The 21,962-nt window shown below is 36.9% G+C and overlaps 3 protein-coding genes across 3 annotated transcripts; 1 reads left to right on the plus strand and 2 right to left on the minus strand.

Annotated features, from left to right (window-relative positions):
* Positions 1 to 42: 42 nt before the first annotated feature.
* Positions 43 to 9,964, plus strand: Tbcd (tubulin folding cofactor D). Its single transcript, XM_076115580.1, has 18 exons — positions 43 to 601; positions 864 to 1,023; positions 1,233 to 1,359; positions 1,817 to 2,067; positions 2,208 to 2,359; positions 2,589 to 2,796; positions 2,956 to 3,191; positions 3,300 to 3,569; positions 3,881 to 4,019; positions 4,241 to 4,423; positions 4,691 to 4,927; positions 5,350 to 5,625; positions 5,944 to 6,103; positions 6,424 to 6,685; positions 6,947 to 7,115; positions 7,470 to 7,609; positions 8,449 to 8,604; positions 9,441 to 9,964. Exons 1-18 carry the CDS (start codon positions 242 to 244, stop codon positions 9,564 to 9,566), a joined length of 3,612 nt encoding a protein of 1,203 aa, XP_075971695.1. The 5' UTR covers positions 43 to 241; the 3' UTR covers positions 9,567 to 9,964.
* Positions 9,832 to 14,755, minus strand: LOC142973650 (putative defense protein 3). Its single transcript, XM_076115586.1, has 3 exons — positions 14,471 to 14,755; positions 12,830 to 13,040; positions 9,832 to 10,217 (listed from the first exon to the last, which is right to left on the minus strand). Exons 1-3 carry the CDS (start codon positions 14,667 to 14,669, stop codon positions 10,127 to 10,129), a joined length of 501 nt encoding a protein of 166 aa, XP_075971701.1. The 5' UTR covers positions 14,670 to 14,755; the 3' UTR covers positions 9,832 to 10,126.
* Positions 14,756 to 14,910: 155 nt separating this feature from the next.
* On the minus strand, positions 14,911 to 21,962 carry LOC142973647 (uncharacterized). The gene is made up of 10 exons (XM_076115581.1): positions 21,568 to 21,962; positions 20,487 to 20,621; positions 18,926 to 19,129; positions 18,414 to 18,585; positions 18,211 to 18,330; positions 17,764 to 18,023; positions 17,111 to 17,315; positions 16,574 to 16,781; positions 16,087 to 16,267; positions 14,911 to 15,956 (listed from the first exon to the last, which is right to left on the minus strand). The coding sequence occupies exons 1-10, from the start codon at positions 21,646 to 21,648 to the stop codon at positions 15,171 to 15,173; spliced, it is 2,352 nt and encodes a 783-aa protein (XP_075971696.1). The 5' UTR covers positions 21,649 to 21,962; the 3' UTR covers positions 14,911 to 15,170.

Consider the following 21,962-nt stretch of genomic DNA (forward strand, 5'->3'; position numbering starts at 1 on the left):
TTACTCTGCACGGAAATTTTATCTTTGTCCTGGTCCCGCTGTCAATGACTGTCAATCGGAACAAAAGTATTTCCATCAAAGATAAAATTCGAATTGTTTTTATTGTCAATCGTGGTTTCGTGTTTTATCTGATCATATTTACCGATAGTTTGTAGTTCTGGAAGTAAATACTAATAATAAAGAAAACTTTTCTTTTGCTGATACAATACTGATAAAGGTTGTAAAAAGTTCCACTTGCACAATGGTAGGGCTCGATACCGACATGAACCGGGATGATGAATGTGACAATGTCGGTCTGGGATGTGCCTTGGAGCACTTTTCGGAGGTGGAAGATGTGATGAACATGATCGACAATGTGAAAAATATCTATAACACACCGACCTTAGAAGTAGAATATGATAAATTGTATGCTATACTAAAACAGTACTATGAACAACCACATCTGCTTGACCCTCACCTGGATAAAATATTGTCCAAGTTTTTAAGTCTAATCAAGGATAAAGACTCACCCTTCGAGCTGAAACACGCTACGTTTAATTATATGTATCAAATTATAAGAGTCAGGGGGTACAAAGTTGTTGTGCGACATCTTCCTCATGAGGTATGTTTTTAATCGTTTACTATCCTATTATAAGTTCAATTATAAGCCTAAAATTTATATGACTAGCTTCATAAAGCTATATTTTGTTTTATTCAGTACCCATTAGTTTGTACACATATATTCTACAGATGCATGATGGTATACTGTGAACCCTACCACCCTGTGGTAGAAGCTTGTGGGTATTCAGGTACTTAACTGCAAGGATAAGAATCACCTATAGATGGACTGTCAACTTAAATATTTATTAGAATAATTTTGTTAGGTTTCAGATCTGCTAACAGTATTAACATTCCTGGAGGCTCAGGACCCAAAAGACAAGGAGACATGGAGGAGCAGATTTGTGCTGCTGCTATGGCTGTCTATTGTAGTAATCATTCCTTTCCACATGAGCAGACTTGATGGGTTTGCTCCTGGACAACCAGGTAAGAAAAAAAGTTTACAAATGGAACCTCTTTTTCTCACATTGGATAGCCATATTTAAGGTGTAATCATTTTGTTAGAGACATATATAATAAAATGGAAAAGCTATGCTAGTTTCTTCAGTCTCTTTCTTTATCCAATTGATGTGAAACCTGAATGAATAGTATTTTAAATATGTAACTGTAAATAATTATATTTAACATTTTCACAGATAGTGCTGGTGGTTCAAAGAAATTGACAGTAATGGAAAGGATATTCAATATTTGTAAGACATATGCTCTCTGCAAGGATACATGTGCTGAAGCTAGTGCTTACTTAGCATCTAAGTTCCTTATAAGGTAAAAAACATTCTATACAAAAACTATAAACAAGTTATTAATTTGCACAATATTGTTTGACCCTCTTTTATATTTAAATCACTACATAGTATAGAACAGTGGTTCCCAGCCAATGGTCCGCGGACCACTGGTGGTCCGTGGAAGTCAAAAAGTGGTCTGCAATTAATTTAAAAATTTTAAATTTTCAGGATTTTTATTCCACTTTATTTCTAATATACTTCCATAGTGGTCCCTGCTGTAAAGAATAATATAAAAGTGGTCCCGGACTAAGAAAAGGTTGGGAACCCCTGGTATAGAACATAGGTGCTTTCTGCTGTCTGTCCCTATATATGGTTAGATCAAGGGGAAGGTTTTTGTCAAATAACTTTTCAAACTGGGGTACTAATAATAAATGAATAAGGAATAATACATTTTTTCTATGATTAGAAAGATATATTTCATACATAAAAACTTGCAGGTCTGATGTAAAAGAGCTGTATATGGGAGCATTCTTTGACTGGGCTTGTGAACTACATTCCAATTTACAAGAGGAAGAGACTATCCACTATGGAGTCCTAGCTGCTGTTGCTGCTGTTCTCAAACATGGGAAAAGAGATGACCTGCTGCCTTTTGCTTCCAAGCTGCTTGAATGGGTGACAAACCAAAACTACCAACACCATAAAGCTATGCTTGTTAGGAAATATGGTGTTAAAATTGTTCAGAGGATTGGTAAGATATTTATTAACCATAGGCTAAAACTTACTCAATTAATCATGTTTAAATTTACGTACTCTTTGTGATGCAATTAAAAGTTTAGTTTTTGTTTAAAATGTGCTTTAGTTTTATGCATTAAATTTGAATATTTTCAGGATTGACATTCCTTAGACCGCGCGTAGCCTCTTGGCGTTACACACGAGGCTCGCGATCTTTAGCAGTCACACTGGGCGGGGTCGCGGCCTCTGGAGACATGGAGCCTATTTCTTCACCACCTGATGATGACGACCAGGATATACCTCAAGAGGTAGGCTTCTTTAATACATTGACCGTACCACTTGTACCCGTTGGGATAGGCAGAAATTAAAGACCTACAAGAGTTGACACGAACTTAAGACCTAATTTTGCTTGCACACATTCAGACATCTATGTTGCATAATAATTATAAAATAGGCAATTCTGTTTGTCCGTATGTCGTCTAATATTTGAAGAAGCTATCTCGGAGCCAGTTTTAAACGTTAAGTGCTATTTTATAGGTGGAGGATGTAGTAGAACTATTACTATGCTCACTTCGAGATGATGACACCGTAGTAAGATGGTCGGCAGCCAAAGGCGTCGGCCGTATTGGTGCTAGGCTCCCGGCTATCGCTGCGGCTGATGTGTGCGAGAGTGTCCTTGCGTTGTTCACTGACAACGAAAGAGAAACTGCTTGGCATGGAGGGTGCATGGCACTGGCTGAATTAGGTAAGGCATTATCACTGCTATTATTTATAGCTAGCTTCTATATTCATCATTAGCATGATTATTCTACTATTTTTGCGAGGCATAGTTTTCTTTTTGTCTTTGACATTATAAAGGGTGAGAAATGTTGTAGTATAAAATGATGTTGTTGTATGTTCGTAGCACGTCGCGGGCTGTTGTCGCCGCGGCAGGTGGGCGGCGGAGTGGAGAGCGTGCGGCGCGCTCTGCGTCGTGACGAGGCGCGTGCTGCGGCGGGCGGCGGCGGAGGAAGAGCGGCGCGGGACGCGGCCTGCCACGCCGCCTGGGCCTTCGCACGAGCTTATGACGCTGCCGCACTGGAGCCACACGCACTAGCCCTCGCCAATGCCTTGATATCTACTGCTTGCTTTGATCGTGAGGTGAGATCGTGATGACCTTGGAGATATTTTATTTGCTGTCACAGTAGTTTGTCTATGATTAGGTTCACAAGGAGACCAATTTACGCCTTTTTATTCTTATTCTTCCAGATAAATTGCAGACGTGCGGCGTCGGCCGCCTACCAGGAGAATGTCGGTCGTCACGGCATGTTTCCGCACGGCATCGACGTGCTCACGACAGCGGATTTCCAGTCGGTCGGTCCGCGCAATAACGCTTACTTGGTGATCGCTCCTCAAGTCGCCTCCTATCCTGAATACACTCAACCGCTCATTGATCATCTGGTCGATTTAAAAGTCGAACACTGGGACTGTGCCATTCGTGAGATCGCCGCTAAAGCCCTGAACAAATTGACCGATAAGGTTTGTATAATATATTCTTATTAATACTGGCCACTTTATAAATGTTTGTACAACTTTTAAAATCAGAATGGTCAAACTGACAGCAAGCTGTCAATTTCAGTTATGTTTATGACTTAGGCTAAGTAGGTTTACTTGTAATTTTAATCTTATTTTATTTTACTTTTTTTATTTATCCGTCCTCCTCCAAACAATTTTTATTGGAACATATTACCGGCCAATTTAAATGCAGGATGTGTGAAGTAAGTTTATCTAAATATAATGTAGAAATTCATTTATCAAGACACTGCTTATTAAAAATGATAATTTTTCAGATTCCTGAATACGTAGCGACTGTTGTTCTTCCGAAACTAGTGACCAAGACCGAGTCCATAGACTTGAACGTGCGCCACGGAGCTATTCTTGCTATTGGAGAAGCTACTTTAGCTTTGTCTCAAGCTAAGCTAGCTGATGGTACTTAAAATTTTATAATACTAACTTCTGCACGCGAGCTCATCCGCACGGAATTATTTACTGGTCTCTCACCCAGATTTAACATTTTTATCAAAGTCTAATATTATGAAAGTTTTTTCATGAAAGAATTTTAATTATCTATACATACATCTATGTGTACAACTTTTGCATTCATAATATTAGTAGGATCTGAATCTAGGCAATCGTTTCTTTTTTTGTAGGCACTAAGGCTGATACGTTGATAGCTGATGAAATCTCGGTGAAAGTGCGTGAGCTAGTGCCGTCGCTCCGTTCTCGTCAACAGTTCCGAGGCTTGGGAGGCGAGCTCATGCGGCAAGCTTGCTGCCACTGCATTGCTTCGTTGGCTTTGGCTGGGGCGCCGTACCATGGACATCCTATAATAGGTATGTATCGACGGCAACTTTAAAATATCATATTTTTGAAGTTGCCAAGATCTGATGACAGATTCCTTTAGGTTGAAGAGTTGTCCTTTCCATTATCCACGAAGCTGATAAAATTTAAATTGAAACACAAATATAAACGAAACACACATGCTAAGAGTCTATTGTAAACATAGCTTTAAAACAGTGATAATGGTATATGGGATGGTTTTAGTTAGAAACACACCAGCTAATACCTTTTCTTTTAATAAGAAATTTCTTAAATTACAGATGATTGGCTCAGTCTGATCGAGGAGTGCTTGTCCCACGAAGTCCAGATCATTAGGGAGAAGGCTATCTACGCGTTGCCTTTGGTGTTCGATCAATACTTACGTGATGACAATCTGAAGTACGGCGATCTTACCGCTAAGGAGAAACGTAGGGAACTGATGGAGAAGTATTGCGAACAGTTGAGTAGCAGTGGCGTTAATGGACTTGTATTGAGGATGGGATATGCTAGAGCTGTTGGTAAGTTTTATATCATTGGTATTCTTTGTCTTCTTGTGTAAAGGTGATATCGCTGTGATGGTATTTAGCTTTACGAGCTTTATAGTAATCAGTAGACATTGCAAGCAGATTGAGCATGTTGTGATGTTGACATTTATCTGACAATATTTCTGATCGGATGACGTTTCTGGCACTGTGTTTAAAGCGACCGTTCTGCTACTAAGAGTGGGTCAAGTATTCGTTGGTCCTATTTCCGCATGAAACCAAATAGGGGTTTCATGTCTGATTGCACTTTGTGTCTGTTGTCAGTATGTTTGTGGAAGTTCCCGCTACACAATAGCAAATATTCTTAGTGCGTGTGCTGTCTTTTTTAAATAAAAAACATATTTAATTTTTGTTTAATTTCGGTTAGTAAATAAAACATCATTAATTTATTTTTCCAGGCTCTCTCCCGAAATTCGTGCTCAATGAACATCTAGCTACAGTCATCCAATCTTTGATCGAGTGTACCAAAGTGACGGAGAGCACTCAAAAATGGGCGGAGGCTCGTCGCGACGCCGTCATTGGTTTGACTGAAGTGTGTCAGACGATGGGCATCGTCGGTCCCGTGGAGAAGTACGTGGGAGAGATTGTGTGTGCCCTGCTGGACTGCTTGTCGGAGTACACCATTGATATGAGAGGGGATATCGGCGCCTGGGTCAGAGAGGCTAGCATGACAGGTGAGCGTCAAATATTGTTGAAGTATTCATAGTTGTTAGGACATGTGTGCTTAGTTTTGAAAGGGCCTATGTCTCGGATCTTTGTTACGTAACATGTGCTATCTTTTAAATTGCATTTGATCAATGTTTAAAGTGATCGCGCATATGAAATAAAAATTATAAGTTCCCGAATCCTCATTTAAGACTTGTAAAATCGCGAGATCTGTGGTTTAGATATATTTGACCAATAAATCTTTTAACGTTGCCAAATGTCGCACAAAGTATATTTCGTAAATGAGTTGTTTATATTTACCTTGAAACATGTTATATTTCTTTCAGGATTGTTATCAATCTGTCGTCAATGTGCCGTAGAAGCTCCCCAATTAAATTCGCCGCAAGTAATTAAGGATATAATGTGCGGCGTCGCTCAGCAGGCCGTCGAGAAGATAGACCGTACCAGAGCTCATGCAGGAAGAATATTCACCTCCTTGATCTATAAGTAAGTTTCGGGGCTAATAAAAACTACTATGTGTCCCTTGTTCATAAAGCGTGGTCCAACCCTCGCGACTAGTGTCCAAGATATTTTTTGACGCTACGACACAGGTTAAAGTGAAAATCATACCACGATACTTAATAATTGCAAAGTTGAGTCTGTAATGCCGATACTGCTTACTTCATAAGAAAATCGGTCTCTATGCATTTTTACGAAAAAAAATTGTCCTTTTAGAATAGTCGTTGACATAGTGGTCTATGATACAAATGATTGAGGTAAAATTGTTGAAACATTTGTTTAGACGTTTTAAATATTGTTCTTTCTAGTGATCCGCCGATATCCAACATCCCTCACCACGACGCTTTGAAGCGAATCTTTCCATCGGAAGAAGTAGAACTCAAGCAATCGAAAGAAATCGACGAGGACACCGACCAACCGCCTCTAACAAGTGAAAATTCTAACGTAGTGCTGTGGTTGTTCCCCGGACATACTATGCCGAGATTCGTACAGCTGTTGAACTATCCTGAATACAGATACAATGTGATCAAAGGACTGGTAGTCAGCGGCGGAGAATTGACTGAAAGTTTGGTATGTTAAAGTTACATTCTCTTTTTTGTGTAGTTTTGTGGTTAATGTAGTATCAAAGTTGTTGAAGTAAGCCAAAGTCTTAGCTAAACGGTTGCAATTATTTTATTGACAACAAATTAGTTTCTGTGTGGCTAGTGTGGGTACCCATCTATAGACTTACATTGGTTTAGTACATTACCAATCATTTGAGAAACTGTTGAAGCGACTGGCTTTAAAACCTCACTAACTTGTTTTAATTACAACTCGTTTTTACATTTTCAGGTGAAACACACAACCCAATCCCTGTACGCATATCTAAATACTCTGCACTGTGATAAAGAGATGCTGAAGTCTATTTGTGATACTATCATTAAGGTGTTTGCAGACAACTTACATGTCAAAAGGATTACGGGCCCTATCTTCAACTTCTTGGATAGATTATTGAGTTCAGGTAAAAAATACTTACAATTCTTTTCTCACTGATTAAAAATATAACTTCTGAGCTTATTGGTTCAGGCCTTTGGGTTTCCGACTATGTATTATTCTTGCGACTTCCAGTTTCGATTCATGGTTTTTACGAAGAGTATGTCAATTCAACAGTTAGGTGTACGGATACGTGTGATACGTACATACGTTACGTATATGTACGTTCCAAAGTCACAATAAAATAATGCGAGAATGCAATTAAAACTGCATAACTTTACTCAGAGAAAAAGTACTGATATTATAAACGAAACGACTTACTAAGAATTAATATTGTCATGAAATTGTTTTTTTTCTACTCTTATAGTTTGATTATTTCCAGGTTCGATTTCACCAATACTCGAAGATGAGAAATCGACTTTCGCTATGGACATATTAAAATATCTTCAGCTAGAGCTACGAGGCGGAAAGAATATTTACAAGCTGTTGGACTCCATCAATGTTTTATGTCAACTAATTCAGGTAAAATTAACAAGTTCTTAATTTTCTGTAAACTTAGTGGGTTTTGATAGTATAATTTGGTAACGTTCTCGCAGTGAACGAGATTTCAAAAAAAAAATCACCCTTATGTTGTATTTTGTTAATCAGATTAACAAAATACAACAACAGATGGTTTGTTCGGATGGAATGAAATCTTTCAGATTGCAAAATACCTATTCTGAAAGTTTTTTTGAAAATACTATCTTATGTTTAGATAAAAAAAAAATGCCCTGTATTTGTGTCCTTACGCTACATTATTCACGTATTTCGTCAGTCACCTGTGCGGTTATTTTTATCACCGTGTAAAGTATAACAATGACACACAGAATCATAATTTAGTTAGCGACGGATATTTAATATGGTCAACATCTTGCATCAGAAATTCTCGCCACGCTTGATTATAAGTAGTAACTCTGTCATATAAACACGTCACGGTTACATAACATGATATTATTATGGCTTCGCGTATGTACTTTGCTTCAGTGACGATTTATTTTCTCCGCGTAAGAAATACGCTAGCTTACGCAACCTAATACTCACGATGCGGGGAATTACAATAACCTTTATCGTAGTCTAATTTCTACATAACAATAGACTATGATATTGAGATATTTATCCGTGTTCCTAATCGGAATAGCGAACACGTTCTGCACCCGTGGCTTGCTTCGTCATCCCGAACTAGAAGGTAACACAAGTATTGACTTCCAACTAAATAAAAACAATGAATGTAACTGAAATGAGACATAACTGAGTTTCATATAAAGATTTACAGATTATAATATAATACGGATCGTATAATGAATGCTGTATTTTTGCTAAAGGTTGGTGGCGTAGTGTGCAGCAAGTCTCTGGGTCAGCTAGTGATCTACCTGTGCTACGCGGACCGCTACGTCCGCCGTTGTGCGGCCGCCAGGCTCTACGAAGCGCTAACGCTCTACGGAGACGTGTGTTCCGTCCCACAGGATAATATTGACCAGGTAAATGAACTTTTGACTATTTTAAATTACAAGATTGTGCCACGCGACGGTAAGCGCCACGGCGAGCTGTCTGAAACCTACTGTACTCAGTTCAGTATATTTCAGCAAGCGTCAGACGCGACTGCGTGCCGTCACCGTCCCACTCCGTCAGCTGTGTGGTGAAACCTTAACAATGATTTAGTTTTGCAGTGTTCTATTTGTAGAAAGTGATAGTTATGACTTAAGTAAAAAGTGAATTTAGAACTACTAGTTACTTTTTGTAGGATAATAGAACTTATTCCGAAAATATATCAGTGCATTACGTATTCATATTTTACGGAACCCAATTGATTAGTGACCACTGTAACAACAGTATACGACGCAGTACAAAGTTTATCGCAATAGCTCAAATGTTGTTTGCGACTAAAGAAAGGTGCAGTGCACGTTTATCAGTTACTATTGATAATGGCACAAACAGACGGACACGCGTTAAGCCATGCGCAGGAAGTAAAAATGCGTCGTTATCTTTATTATAAAAAGCCCCTTTTAATCTTTATCCTTGACTGATCTGAATAAAACCGGATCGTGCACAAGGTATGCCGAAATGCATTTCAGCAATAGTATTAATAAAAGTTAGAAACTGGACTTGCAATCATTGAATGCTGAGGCTTCATTGTTTTTGTTAATGTTGAGGTATCTAGTGTTATGAGTATTTATGCGCAGATGTTCATTGCATTTGTAAAGATGGCAAATACAAATTGCTAACAATACACCACTGTCTTATTCAACTTTCGTTTTCATCTTTATTCTTCGAAAATTAGTTCAAATGAATTACTTTTTTATTTTCCTTTTACCAGGTAATGACTGTCCTAGCTGAAACCGACTGGGAAAAAGAAGTGTCTGAACTTAGACCCATAAGAAACGATCTGTGCGATCTCATGGATATCAGGAGGCCCGTGATGAAGCAAAAGACTCCTTCATAAGACTAACAAATTAATATAGTTTTATAACCCAAGTGCTTGCTAATTGTATTAGCTTTTAAAAGATGGACGTAGTAGCATACGTACTACTAAATATCTTACGATATTGCGTTCGTCATTGCTTAAGTTTTTTGACTTGCTAATGTGATAAATATGCGTTATAAAGTGTAACAGAATCGTAAGATCCTTATTTTTATTGGCATATCAGTAATGTCATATATCGACCTTTGCCACAATAACGACGTTTTAACATGTATAAAGATAATGATTAAAAACACGTTTTGCTAATTTATTGATAACTTCAGAGATATTCTCCTTCTAATGAATTGGTTGAACTTGATATTGAATGATGCATTTATGTTACTCAATGTAATACTAATATACTTATCTATTTATTTATATTTAGTTTTATTTATTTACAAATAATCTTAACCTATATCTGGGTATTAGGTACAATTGTGATGAATTTAGTAACAACTTTCTAAACGCAATGGACTGTTGCATAAATACGGCTGTTATACCTTATAGAATATACAGTTATAGAAGTAGTCGAAGGTGTGTTTTCAGCCCAGTATTTGAAGTTGTGTAGGGTCTTGCGGTGCATCCGCTATGAGGTTCGACCAAAATGTCCCGTAGTTCTTGAGCACCGTACCTCTGTGAACAAAATAATATCATTACTAATAAACCAATAATGCAAGTCATAAAAGGAAAAGAGAAGTCGTTATTTTCAAGAAAACTGTTTGACTTTTGACACAGAAGAAGAGATAATGGGTAAAACCAGTTAAAACAAACATGTCGGTCAGGGATGTTATGCTTGCAAATATGAAATAATTAGAATAAGTTTCCCTGCCGCCGAGTGCAAAGAGTATACGTCACTGATTACTCTAACATTGCACGTTTCGCGCAACAATCTATGATACACTACGACATACACATGCGGCGTCTTATTGCTATTGACCCTATTGTGTGGGGCAACTTGGTTATGAGAACATTGCCTATCTGCCATGGAATAGACAAATCATAGCTTAAGGGTCGTTAGATATTTACAACCCTACAATCAGCCATGATAACCATGACAATAATTATAAGTCTGTTATTATTGTGTTAAAAAAAGGGGATCGCTCTCAAAGCGCCTCATGAAAGACTTGCTCCGCTTTATATTTATTACATACATATCATGTGATCAGATTTCGGAATTTCCTCTTTCGTACAGTAAATTACTTACTTTCAACGGCAATTTAATTTTGCTTTCATTCATTCGTTTTAGTATTATCAACCATATAAGCACCAAGCAGGTATTCAGGTATATGGTAAAGTTGAGAAGTTAAATGTTTAATGTTAAGACCCCACGATGCAGATGAATGATAGAAAAACATCCGGTAAGTATACAAGTTTGTCCTTTGATATGACAGCTTACGAAACCGATAGCGAATTGCTGATTAATATCCACTAACTGTATTTCGTAACCTGAGAGTATCATTACATACTTAAAGCTGCAAGTCACCGGATGATCGATACCGCGGTTACTTAATAAAATAATAAAAATCAAGGATAATGACAATTTAAATGATCTATCGTAAATGATTGAAATGTATTAAGTTGATCATTCTCGAACGTAATGAATGTAACCAGAGTTTATCTAAAGGTCAGTCTACGTTCGCACTCATGATCATGACAACTCATTGATGTTACACAACTAGGGCACATGAGTGTTGTAGTGAAAGGAGCGTAGAGCTATTAGGGCATAGGTCGACAAACTCATTATCACGACTAGCCATAAAATCCAATTATGGGAATTGATTTGAAGCAATTAAGTGTAGCGACACATGGATTAATAAGATAGTTATAATCTAGATCAAATATTTTTTTTACAAGAAAAACTGAAATAAGTATGCAACCGGTCATATTTAGAACAAATATGACTTTTCAAAGATGATTTTAATTAACTTATTGTAAGGTTAAAGATATTTTGTGATAACAAATTTAAGTGAAGATTAAGTTCATATCTGATGACCGATGATTGATTGGGGTTGTCGTGTTATTTACAGCGATCCAATGATATAAAAGTGAATTTAATTAAGTGACGTTGCATATAAAGAAAAGCATTGAGAACTTGGCGATTATAGTCCCGAAACAACACTTAAAAGCACTTTAAGTGGAGCCATTATAATTAAATTGCAGTTAACATCGGAGGGCAGTTTTACTTACGTTTAAGACGATTTCTTGCTATGTTTTCATGTAGGTAATTCTTTTCATTTTCTTATACATATATAGGCTGTTGTAAGTAACACATTGGGTTTGTTTTTGCCTCATAATAATATGTAAATATATAAAAGAGTAGGTAGGTATAATGTAAAAGATAGGGCAGAAGTGACCGAGTTAAGTTAAGACGACCTTAAATTAAACGTGAGTTTATTCTATTCTGCACCAACCGCAACTTCCACGATAAATCGCTTGACTTTAAAAGCGATTGAATGTCAGGGAATTCCAAACAATAACACAGGTAATCGCCTTGTTGTCTCGGTTCGTTGCTATGCTGATAAATACTTACCTTGCAATGAAAATAACGATACTGCTAAAAGTAATAATAAACATTTGAACCAATTCACCTATCTTTGTAAACAAAATGCTGTTTACATCATATAAGTAATATTCTATTTATCAACATTTATCACGTAGCTATGCCCTTATTCTATAATTTAATTGACATGTTCTCCTTCAGTGATCTATCACGTGAGACCTCCGTATTTTATATACTTATTTTAACCTAAAAGTAATACTACCACAGCCACGCTAAAATAAGAAGTACCTATGTGTTACTTTTATGGAACTTTACAAACGTATAAAACAATGATCACTAGAACTTCTGCACAATGATAAATCAAACCCATGACACCGGATGCAGTCAGTGCTGGGGCCACAATCCAAACGACTGCACCACTTATGATATCCTAATGTGTGCCTTTTGTAAAATCTAATTATCACACAAGATATTATTTGTACAATCAAAGTTACTTACTGTTTTTAACAAGTCTATAATCTTCTTGTCGTATGGTTAGTGGTCAACCTAGTGTCAAAGTTGTTCAAGCCTTTTATGTTAATTGACAACAACCGGGACCGAATTTTACGTGCCCTCCGAAGCACGGAGACGCCTTGTTCAAATACCACCATGCAGTCACCCATCTATGGAAAGACCGCGCCAATGTTTGCTTAACCCACAGATGGTTTACCGACCGGTGAGCGCAAGGCTATTTATTATTACTCACGTGAAATAAACCCTGCCGTGTGAGTCTCCCGGTGCTCGCCATAGCAGCGTGGCTCGGGTCTTGAACTCCGGGTCAGCGTGAGTGATAGACGCACATTCAGGATGCACGGTTGTGTTCGGAGCATTTTCCCACGCTCCGATCCAGTTGTCGTTCTCAACAGATCTCGCTTGGATGAAGAAACCCTTGAATGGTTCGGTTCCTTCGATTGTTACTGCAAGTTAAAAAAAAATGCAAGTTAATTGCATCCAGCTTTGTTCCCTGTAAAATGCTAAATGCATTAAAAAAAGGGGCAGGTAACTATATTGTTTTATTTTTCTGTAATTTTCTTCTATAAAGATTAGTGTAGAAGCAGCTACCTGCTAGTTAGTTCAGTGATAGATATGGCATAAATTATTCTATTGAAACTTTCAGATAAACATGTACCTACTTAAAGCACAAGTATTCTTTTCGTACAATTCATTGTACACTATAATATTAACCCCTATAAAAAGCTGTGGGAAAGTATTCAAGGTCATATTCCTTACCCCATTTAATATAGGGGGAAAACTGGTTAAGCCGCCATAAGCCGTCTGACCTACAATACCATACGCACATATGCCTTGCGTAATAGAACTTGTATTACGCACTCGCGACGCACGGGTGCGCCTAAATAGATTTTATCAATGGAGCTACTTAGTAGTATTTTTATCTCTAAATCTTAATATACCTAACTAAGTACATCCGTTCTCAGTAGAACGGATGTATTTAGAGATTGTATTGCATTCAACTTATTTTATAAGGAATGCACAAGAAGTTCTGGCAAAGGTTTTGGTTTTTCTGTTGTGGTACGTAAAGCCGGGAACTTAATAGAGTTATTTCTACAGAATACCTAAATTATACCTATCTACAAGTAGAAGAGTAGACTTTACGTATCCAAAAAAAGAATTTTTAGAAAAATACAGCGAGATTTTTCAACTGATAGAGCCATATGTATCACGTTGAATTAGTTTTATTTACAACTAAGTAGTCTTAAATTAGATAAAACGCTTCGCTAAATATTATAACTGCCTAGCGCATACTTTGATTAAAAAACATTAACGTAACAATAATTGTGTAAGTATCTACCTACTTAGGTGGAATCATAAAAACGTATGCTAACTAGACTATAATAAATTATTGTAAAAACAATCATTTAATGAAGTTTTGGCTTCGGGGGATTCAAATGACCTCGTTAATTTACTGTGCAACAGATATGTTAATCAGAATATTTTTGCACATTAATTACAGTAACTAAATAGGCAGATATTTTGAAAGATTTGTAACGCGCTGCTCTTCGCTTACAACATAAGTGCCAATTCGCTACGGAGGCACATCAATTCCTGAAAATGTCTATCTAAGAACTGATTAAATACCATATTATATTAAACATAATTAATAATCATAACAGCTAATTAATAAAGCACCTGTGTCGTCGTAGAAATTTTAAATATTTTTTGTATTTTTCCGGGCCCTATCTCTACAATCAATCACAGTATGTAATCAGATTTAAGATAAATAAGTATCTAGTATATTCGATTACAATATTCACATACTTGTATACACACAAATCATAATGAGAAACTGAATATAATAATAGCATGTCTTATACAAGTACTTGCTCACCTGTGACGGGAGTATTTGGGGCGTAAACCAGTGACGATGCGACCACCCTGTACGGTAGAGTGGACAAGGGCTGTGTCCTGTGTTGGCCATGATTAGGCTGATTAGCGCGATCCTTCACGCACGTGTCAATTGGCGCCCCATCCGGGAAACTTTGAACACCCCAACACAAAATTAGCCCTAATACCAACTTAGACAACATTTGAATTTGTATTTAAATGCCGTTTGTTCTTGAAGGTAACACTCAAAGATCTCGCGTTCAACTGTGCGTGAGTATGTTGTTGCACTCACTTTTGTAACTTTGTATGTCGAGTTCGAAAGGATCTAGATCTATTGACCAAGTTGACAGATCAATTAATGATTAGGTACTCGTAGGAAGTTGAGGTAAGTAGGTATGCCGAAATAAAGAATCGATAGAGCATTGCTTGATACAAACAAATATTATGTGTCGTAAACATTTATTATTACTACCAATGTAACAGACAGCTTCATTAGTTCCACTTAAATGGTTTTATAGATATACATACTTGTTAGGGATCTTCTAATCTATAGGTTAAATGAATGCAATAAACTGACATAAAGTAAAGCGATAAAACTAAAAGTAACCAGTTAATAACGTGTATTTCATGGTTTCTTAGAAATGAAATGATTACAGAGTACATTAATATGTAAGACACTAATACTTGTAGCACGTAAATGTGACTTATTCATTTAAAAACACTATCTTATCATCATCCTTTCTGTTCGGACATAGAGCGTTTGGGTCTAGAGCAACTTTATTTTCGGTGGTTTCAATGTATTGCAATATTTCATCGAGCATATTTTCGCAGTCTTCATATTCTAAATCATCTCTCGTAGGCGCGGTCCGGTTCTCAGGGCCATTCTCTTTCTTAATATCTTCATTAGCCGCTTGCGTATTTTGATGTTCCATACAATTTGCACATTTTGGCTCGGGTCTTATTTCACGAGGTAATTTAGAATGATTAGGAAATTTCTTCTCTAAATATTTGCTTTCATAGTCGTTCAAAGAGTTATTGTAAACGCTGCTAGAAGGCGACGAGACGCAACGCATCCAATCTTGACAATCTATTGAAATGCTGGATGCATTTGTGAAGCCGTAGTAATCTTCCAATTTAGAGTTTTTGTTCTGAATGAAGGCTGAATCGTTGTCAATATCGGACCGATCGAGGGAATCGTAGGCTTCGTTCGTTATTCCATTCTGTATTGTTTCATATACTGGTTCTAGGATTTCAGCCAATCGCTCGCTTGCTTGTATGGATATAATCTCAGCGACGTGCAGTTTAGGTCTTATTGTTGCGTATTGGTCCTTCGCATCATCTCCTTGATTAGAAGCCAGTCCGGTACTGTATGTCATTCGTCGATCAGTACTGGGTCCAGTACTAACCCGGGGATATGTAGAGTCCCGGCGTATTCGGGATACTACTGCACTTTCCGTTTTCTTGTACGTTGCTTTGATCAATAGATGGACCTAGAATTTACACAAGTACGTTACGTGGATATTCATCTGATAGTCGTTTTCGTTTGTTTCAAATGATAGTGATTAATAGGGTTGCTCCCTCTTATATGTTTTAAGTTTAATAGTGTGTAGTTATATTTACCTCTTTATTGATGTAACAGTAGAGCAATGCGACTATGAATCCCTGTAAACCTTCGACGGTGTAAGCCACATAATAATAAACTTGTTCTGCGGAACAGTTCGTAGTGTTGGGTCGCAGTGCAGTCAAGAAAAACTGAGTTCCGAAGAGAGGCATCAGAAACAACGTTGCTTTCGCGGTGTTCCTTAAAGAAAAAAATAAAACATCTATAAAATTCTGACTACTTACTTATACTAGTTACTTATTTTAACCTGGAGCTACACTAGATATTCATAGGGTCACGAACTGAAAGGTTAACTATAGACGCCTATTACTAATAGGCGTCTAGTAAATCGAGAGTTAAGTTTGTAGGAAATCGTAATATGTAATCCAACTTTGTCGATACTTAATCATAACGATAAGTGTGCGAATTACTATTTCTGCATTATGAAAGTTTGCTATAGCTGTAGTTTATTGAGCTTTAAGTATAGTAAGTTAGTTATCCACTTACAATTGGTTAGTATTCTCTGAATTTCTGATTTTCGTTAGCAGCACTCGTAATACGTCTACAAATAGTCCGGTGTTGATGAGGAGTATGGCAACTCTGGGCGCGTCTAATATCCATTGCACATGCGGTATGGTGTACACCACCCAGCAAGAATGATCGTTGTGGACGGCCATGACTGCCGCCCACGCCACCGCCGGCGCTAGAGCTATTACTGTTGATTACAAACAATGTTTTTAACGATGTAGAGAGATAGACACAATACGTCTGGATAGAATGAACATTTCTTAGTAAAAAATAAATCTAAGTCGTGTATGTACCTACGTAATGCATTTCAGTCCCGTATGCATGTACGTAACGCACTTCATATTTAAAGTAGAGTTTTTTTATGAAATAATTTGCAGGATAATGAAAGTTTGCAACGAGTTGCTCTACTTGTACTGTTTAGGCGCAATTTTAAGAAATTAAATAGATTTAACGGTAAGTATTATTATGATTATGAAAATCTCATAAAATTAAGAATAACTACAACAAAATACAAACCAAAACCGATTCCATAAAGCAGGCGTATTTTCAGTTTCTGTCTGAACACAGTGACGATGGTTCTGTGCAGATAAATTCCTTCAACGAGCATGGACATAAACACCGCATTGCCGGCAAACCTTTCAAGAAATGCGAGCACTCGACACGCCACGCTATGGACCGACATCACTGTTTCACCGGTGTTGGTCAACTCATCAATGTAGACCTAAGAAAAGACAGTTTTAGACACGAACTATTAAAAAAAATTGCCGACAGCCATAATGACTTCATTAAAAAACTAAATACTTATTACTCTACTTTCAGCAATACCTATTATTATAACAACACAGAATGATCTAGACTCCATTTAATATAAGCGAACGACGATACTGAGCCTATAGCATTAGGTAACTTAGGTATAATAAGTATCATGTGTTTAGCAATTCCGTATTCAATCAGCGAAATATTGATGCATCGCATGCAATCTACGATTGACACTTCTATAAACTAGGTGGAAACTAGACTTCATTTCATGTCGAGCAACTAATAACTATAATTTTTTTTGAACCATGTTGATATATGATGGTTGATTAGCTCAAAAATAAAGCAAATGACACACTAGTAATAAGTTTTCATAGGTTTATCAGGTAGGTATCAAGTGTTGTTTTTCTTACCTCACTTCTACTGATTATAACAAGAATGTTTCTTATAATGATCGCAATAAGAAGGTTCCTGTGTAAAATCACTCTTGTGATCCGCAGTCGTTTGTAGAAGAAGAATATAAAGACTGCGGGCATACATGACGCGATGGAGAATGACAGAACAGCGATGTAAAACCTATATCTACGTAGAAGACGAGGGGTGATGCTGCAAGTACTGTAGTCCGTTTGAAGTTCCCATGTCCCGTTTTCAAAGCACTGTTTGTTACTGAAATCTGTAAATAAAAGCGTTTAATTTTGGTTATTTTGTCCCTCAGCTACATATGTAGCTCTATTGCTCTTCTTAGACTAGGTGTCTGTTGTTTACGTCGAGAACAATAAAAAAGTGAGTGCATTTTCTTTTTAAAACAAATTAAACTGTAAGTTTAGGATGAAGTTTATACAGCAAATCGATAAACATACGATGGCAAGACGGGCCGGTGTTTGAATAAGCAAAGTCCGAACAAACTTCACTTGCTAGAGTTCCTGCTTCACTTTCTTGCCAACACGTCCAACCGTCAAATGTTGCTTCACATTGGTTCTCTAAAAAGAAAAATGACTCATCAGGCATAGAACAGAAGTTTACTGTACACTAGTATATTATAGTTTGGTCTTTATTCTATTACTTGTAGTGTTTGCCTCTTCGTACATATAATGACTGCAACAATCACTTGCGGTGTAGAAACATCGTTCCCAACGTCCCTGGGCGGCTGGAATCAATGCTTCATGAACTATTGACGCAACCTCCTCCAAACCCGGATCAAATGGGTAACATCCACAAGTACCGTCATCCTTAGCCTAACAAACGATTTGTAAAGATAATGAGTGTACTGATTATCAGTATAAATTGCAAGTTCAAATGATAACTACCTATCGTAAAGATTGGTATCGCAAAAATCACGGCCAATCGAACAGGGTGTAATGTTATAAACTGTTGGATAACGAATTTATTATTAAAGGTTGATAAGATGCTTAAGAGGAATTCCTATATAAAAATTTAAATAAATAAAACGATGAGTGGTTTAAACATCACAGAGGTGATCCTAAGTAAATCTGTGAATTAAAAATCAAAAAATAGCAGGTAACTCTCGATATGGTTGATCCATTTTCCAATAATTAATTTACTAAGATAACTAACAATCTCCAAGCACGGAGCGAACCAGTTTCCGTAGAAGCATCCAGCGTTTAAGTTGATAGTATTAGCTCCAGCCACGTAGAGGAAATCGGGAGTGTAGAGCAAGCAACCGCGACCTGCCACCCAGCGGAAAACTTGCTCGTGGTAACGAACATTTCTGTAGTTACACGTCTTCTTTGCATCAGGAGGTACTGTGTCTGGTGGCTCCTAAAATCAGAAGTAAATGTAGATGACGCTATTAAGCTTCCTGCCTGGTGACGTGATGAGTTGATGAGGTCACTATCCAGTCAGTTAGGTACTACGTTTACTACTTTCATAACATTTAAAACGGTTCGTAAAATAGGTTACGCATATGCCTTGTTACGATAAAACTTATTAGGTATGTACTATATTCAATGTAAACAACTGTATAAGCTTTGACAAGCTGACTTTTACCATTCACTAAACTCCATGAACATACAGATTGCCCACAAAAAGGCTTTAGGCGTTATAATACTCGCAATATGTGTGGTACCTTCCCAATTACTAGCAAACTGGCAACTTTGTATGGTGGACTTTGTATCTATTTTATTGATTCATCATTGCATCGATGAGAAGAAATTGCCAGCCTGTCCTATCTATCAATCAATATTGAGTGGAGAAGTCATTATGGCCTGTAGTGTGCTATTCCTGGACCAATGCCAATACCTACCTACTCCTCGCCGATCACAAGTATTTTTTAGTTCAAAGTTCAATATAGAATTGAATTTATGGATTTTCCTACTAACTTAGGTACCTACCTAGGTACCTAAGTTAGTAGGAAAGAATCACATCCAGGTAGTTGGGGAAATTTTGACAGAAAATTGGCTCTACTACTTAGCGCTGCTATAAGTGGCCAGGTAGTCATCTCGCTAATGCTCCTTAATTACGGAATTTGATAACAGTTACAACACTTTTAATGAAACAAATAATTGTTTTAGGAATAATAAAATGTGCTACATACATTTGTCCATTATTGAATAGTAAAATGACAAATCAAAGAACCCTAAAAATATACGTAGATAATAATATAAAAGAATGTAGATAACTAACAACATAACAATTGAACGAATAATGACGGACTTAAACGATTAAAAAACTAGAAATCAAAGCGTATAACCATTAAACCCAACAACAGGTTTCCCCGATGAGTATTTCCCAGACTGACCTTATCACAATGAAGCTAACTGACTGTAAGTATTTTTATTTATTTTTACTCTTCTACCTACTGATATAATACATCATACCTATATACTAATACTAGAATAATAAATGCGAAAATTCGTGATGATCTATAGATGTATGTGACTCTTTTACCATTAAACTACTGGACGAATTTTAATAAAATGTGCATTCTATAGGCTGTAAAACCTTTAGTACTTTTTACCCCGGGTTTTTCATTCACGCGGTCGAAGTGACGTGGGCACAAGCAAGTTTTTTTCATTATTATGTGCGGTATTTTCGCATACGATGACAGAGTAAAACCTATTGGAACGTATACTTAAAGAGCTGAATTCAATATTGCCATGGTAGTTTAATGTCTTACTTCACAGATATAGATGTTAGGCCTCTCGCAGGTCAGTTGTTCGTTGGCTTTGATGGCGACCCTCGCGGCACGAGGATGCCATACGTCCAGGTCAGCATTCACGGGGTTGAGGACATCGTGTACAAACGCTGTTACCTGGTAACGTAGAAAACTATTATCACAATACAACTTATTGGGTGGTTTACACGTCCGGTCTTAACACATAATAATATGTATACCTACCTATTTCTTTGTTTGTTAGAACATGCAATAATCGAATAGTTAAATTTTTTCTTACTCTTGCTTTTAATCATTTATTTGATAAATCTAGCTGTTAGATGTCTTACGTCTTAATTCAGTGACATAAATCAACACAATCAACTGTGAGATTTTTACTAAGATATGTGTAATAAATTGGTAAACTCTACGACGGCTCTACGCACCCTTAATGCAATTTAAGAACCTGTCAACCATGTTCAAGATAAATAAATTGTTTTAGATTCTAAAAGCTAACATAATTTTAGAAAAGAATAAAAACTAGCAGCGATTAGAATAGAAGCCAGCAAACACCAAAATGCGCATATTTCATTAAATTCCTTCTTTACCGTGACCGTATATTATCAAATGCATTAGTCACGCTGATAAATATTTTACATATTTTGTTGATAATAAATTAAAATTCTCTATGAACAGACATGTCTTTGAATGTTCTTAAATTGTTTAATACTTGATTAAATGGTCGTTATTCGATTACTGCAATCTGAACTACACCGTTTTTCAGGGAATTTATTGTTACGTAGGAAGGTTGGATTCCTATTTCACAAGACATAGAGCCAGGTTAATTGAATCGCGTAGAACTAAATACCAATCTAAATAATCGTATTGGCTTGGCAGGACGAATGTAATCGAAGAGCGAGCAACGACTTACAAAAATTGTATTTCCTAGAATCTTTCTTGGCCTACAAAGTGATTTAGAGAGCTCCAACCGTGGTTCACCGTTCCAAAGTAGGTCTTCTTTCATCATATCTAATTAGTTTTAAAAACATTACAGTTGATACAAAATATCAGCCATAGATTAGGCATAATTATAATCGAGAAATACCTGATTGCCATGTAAATTAAGTATCCATGTACAGCATAGAAAAAACTTTATCAATATTTCACGTTCACGCATAATGTCCATAAATCACTGTAATTTTGGTACTCGCTGAACATAATGAATCACAAAGGATTTTTTTTATCACTTGCACTAAAATTTTCGAACTCCACTGCACAATATAAAACTTTTTACACAATCCTCAGTTGAATTTGTCACCAGTGTGCGATCAGAGCGAAAGTGTTTGGAAACAGAATAGCATCAAACATTCCAGCACGAGCAAAATCCATAACAGCTTTTGTTGATTGTCTTCACTGAATGTATTTTCATTCGCAGCGACAGCCGTACTAATTATTGTGCTAAACAACACACTGTTTACAAATTATCTACATACACAATCA

The sequence above is a fragment of the Anticarsia gemmatalis genome, chromosome 6 (genome assembly GCF_050436995.1).
Source record: "Anticarsia gemmatalis isolate Benzon Research Colony breed Stoneville strain chromosome 6, ilAntGemm2 primary, whole genome shotgun sequence".
In the NCBI taxonomy this organism is placed as follows: domain Eukaryota; kingdom Metazoa; phylum Arthropoda; class Insecta; order Lepidoptera; family Erebidae; genus Anticarsia; species Anticarsia gemmatalis.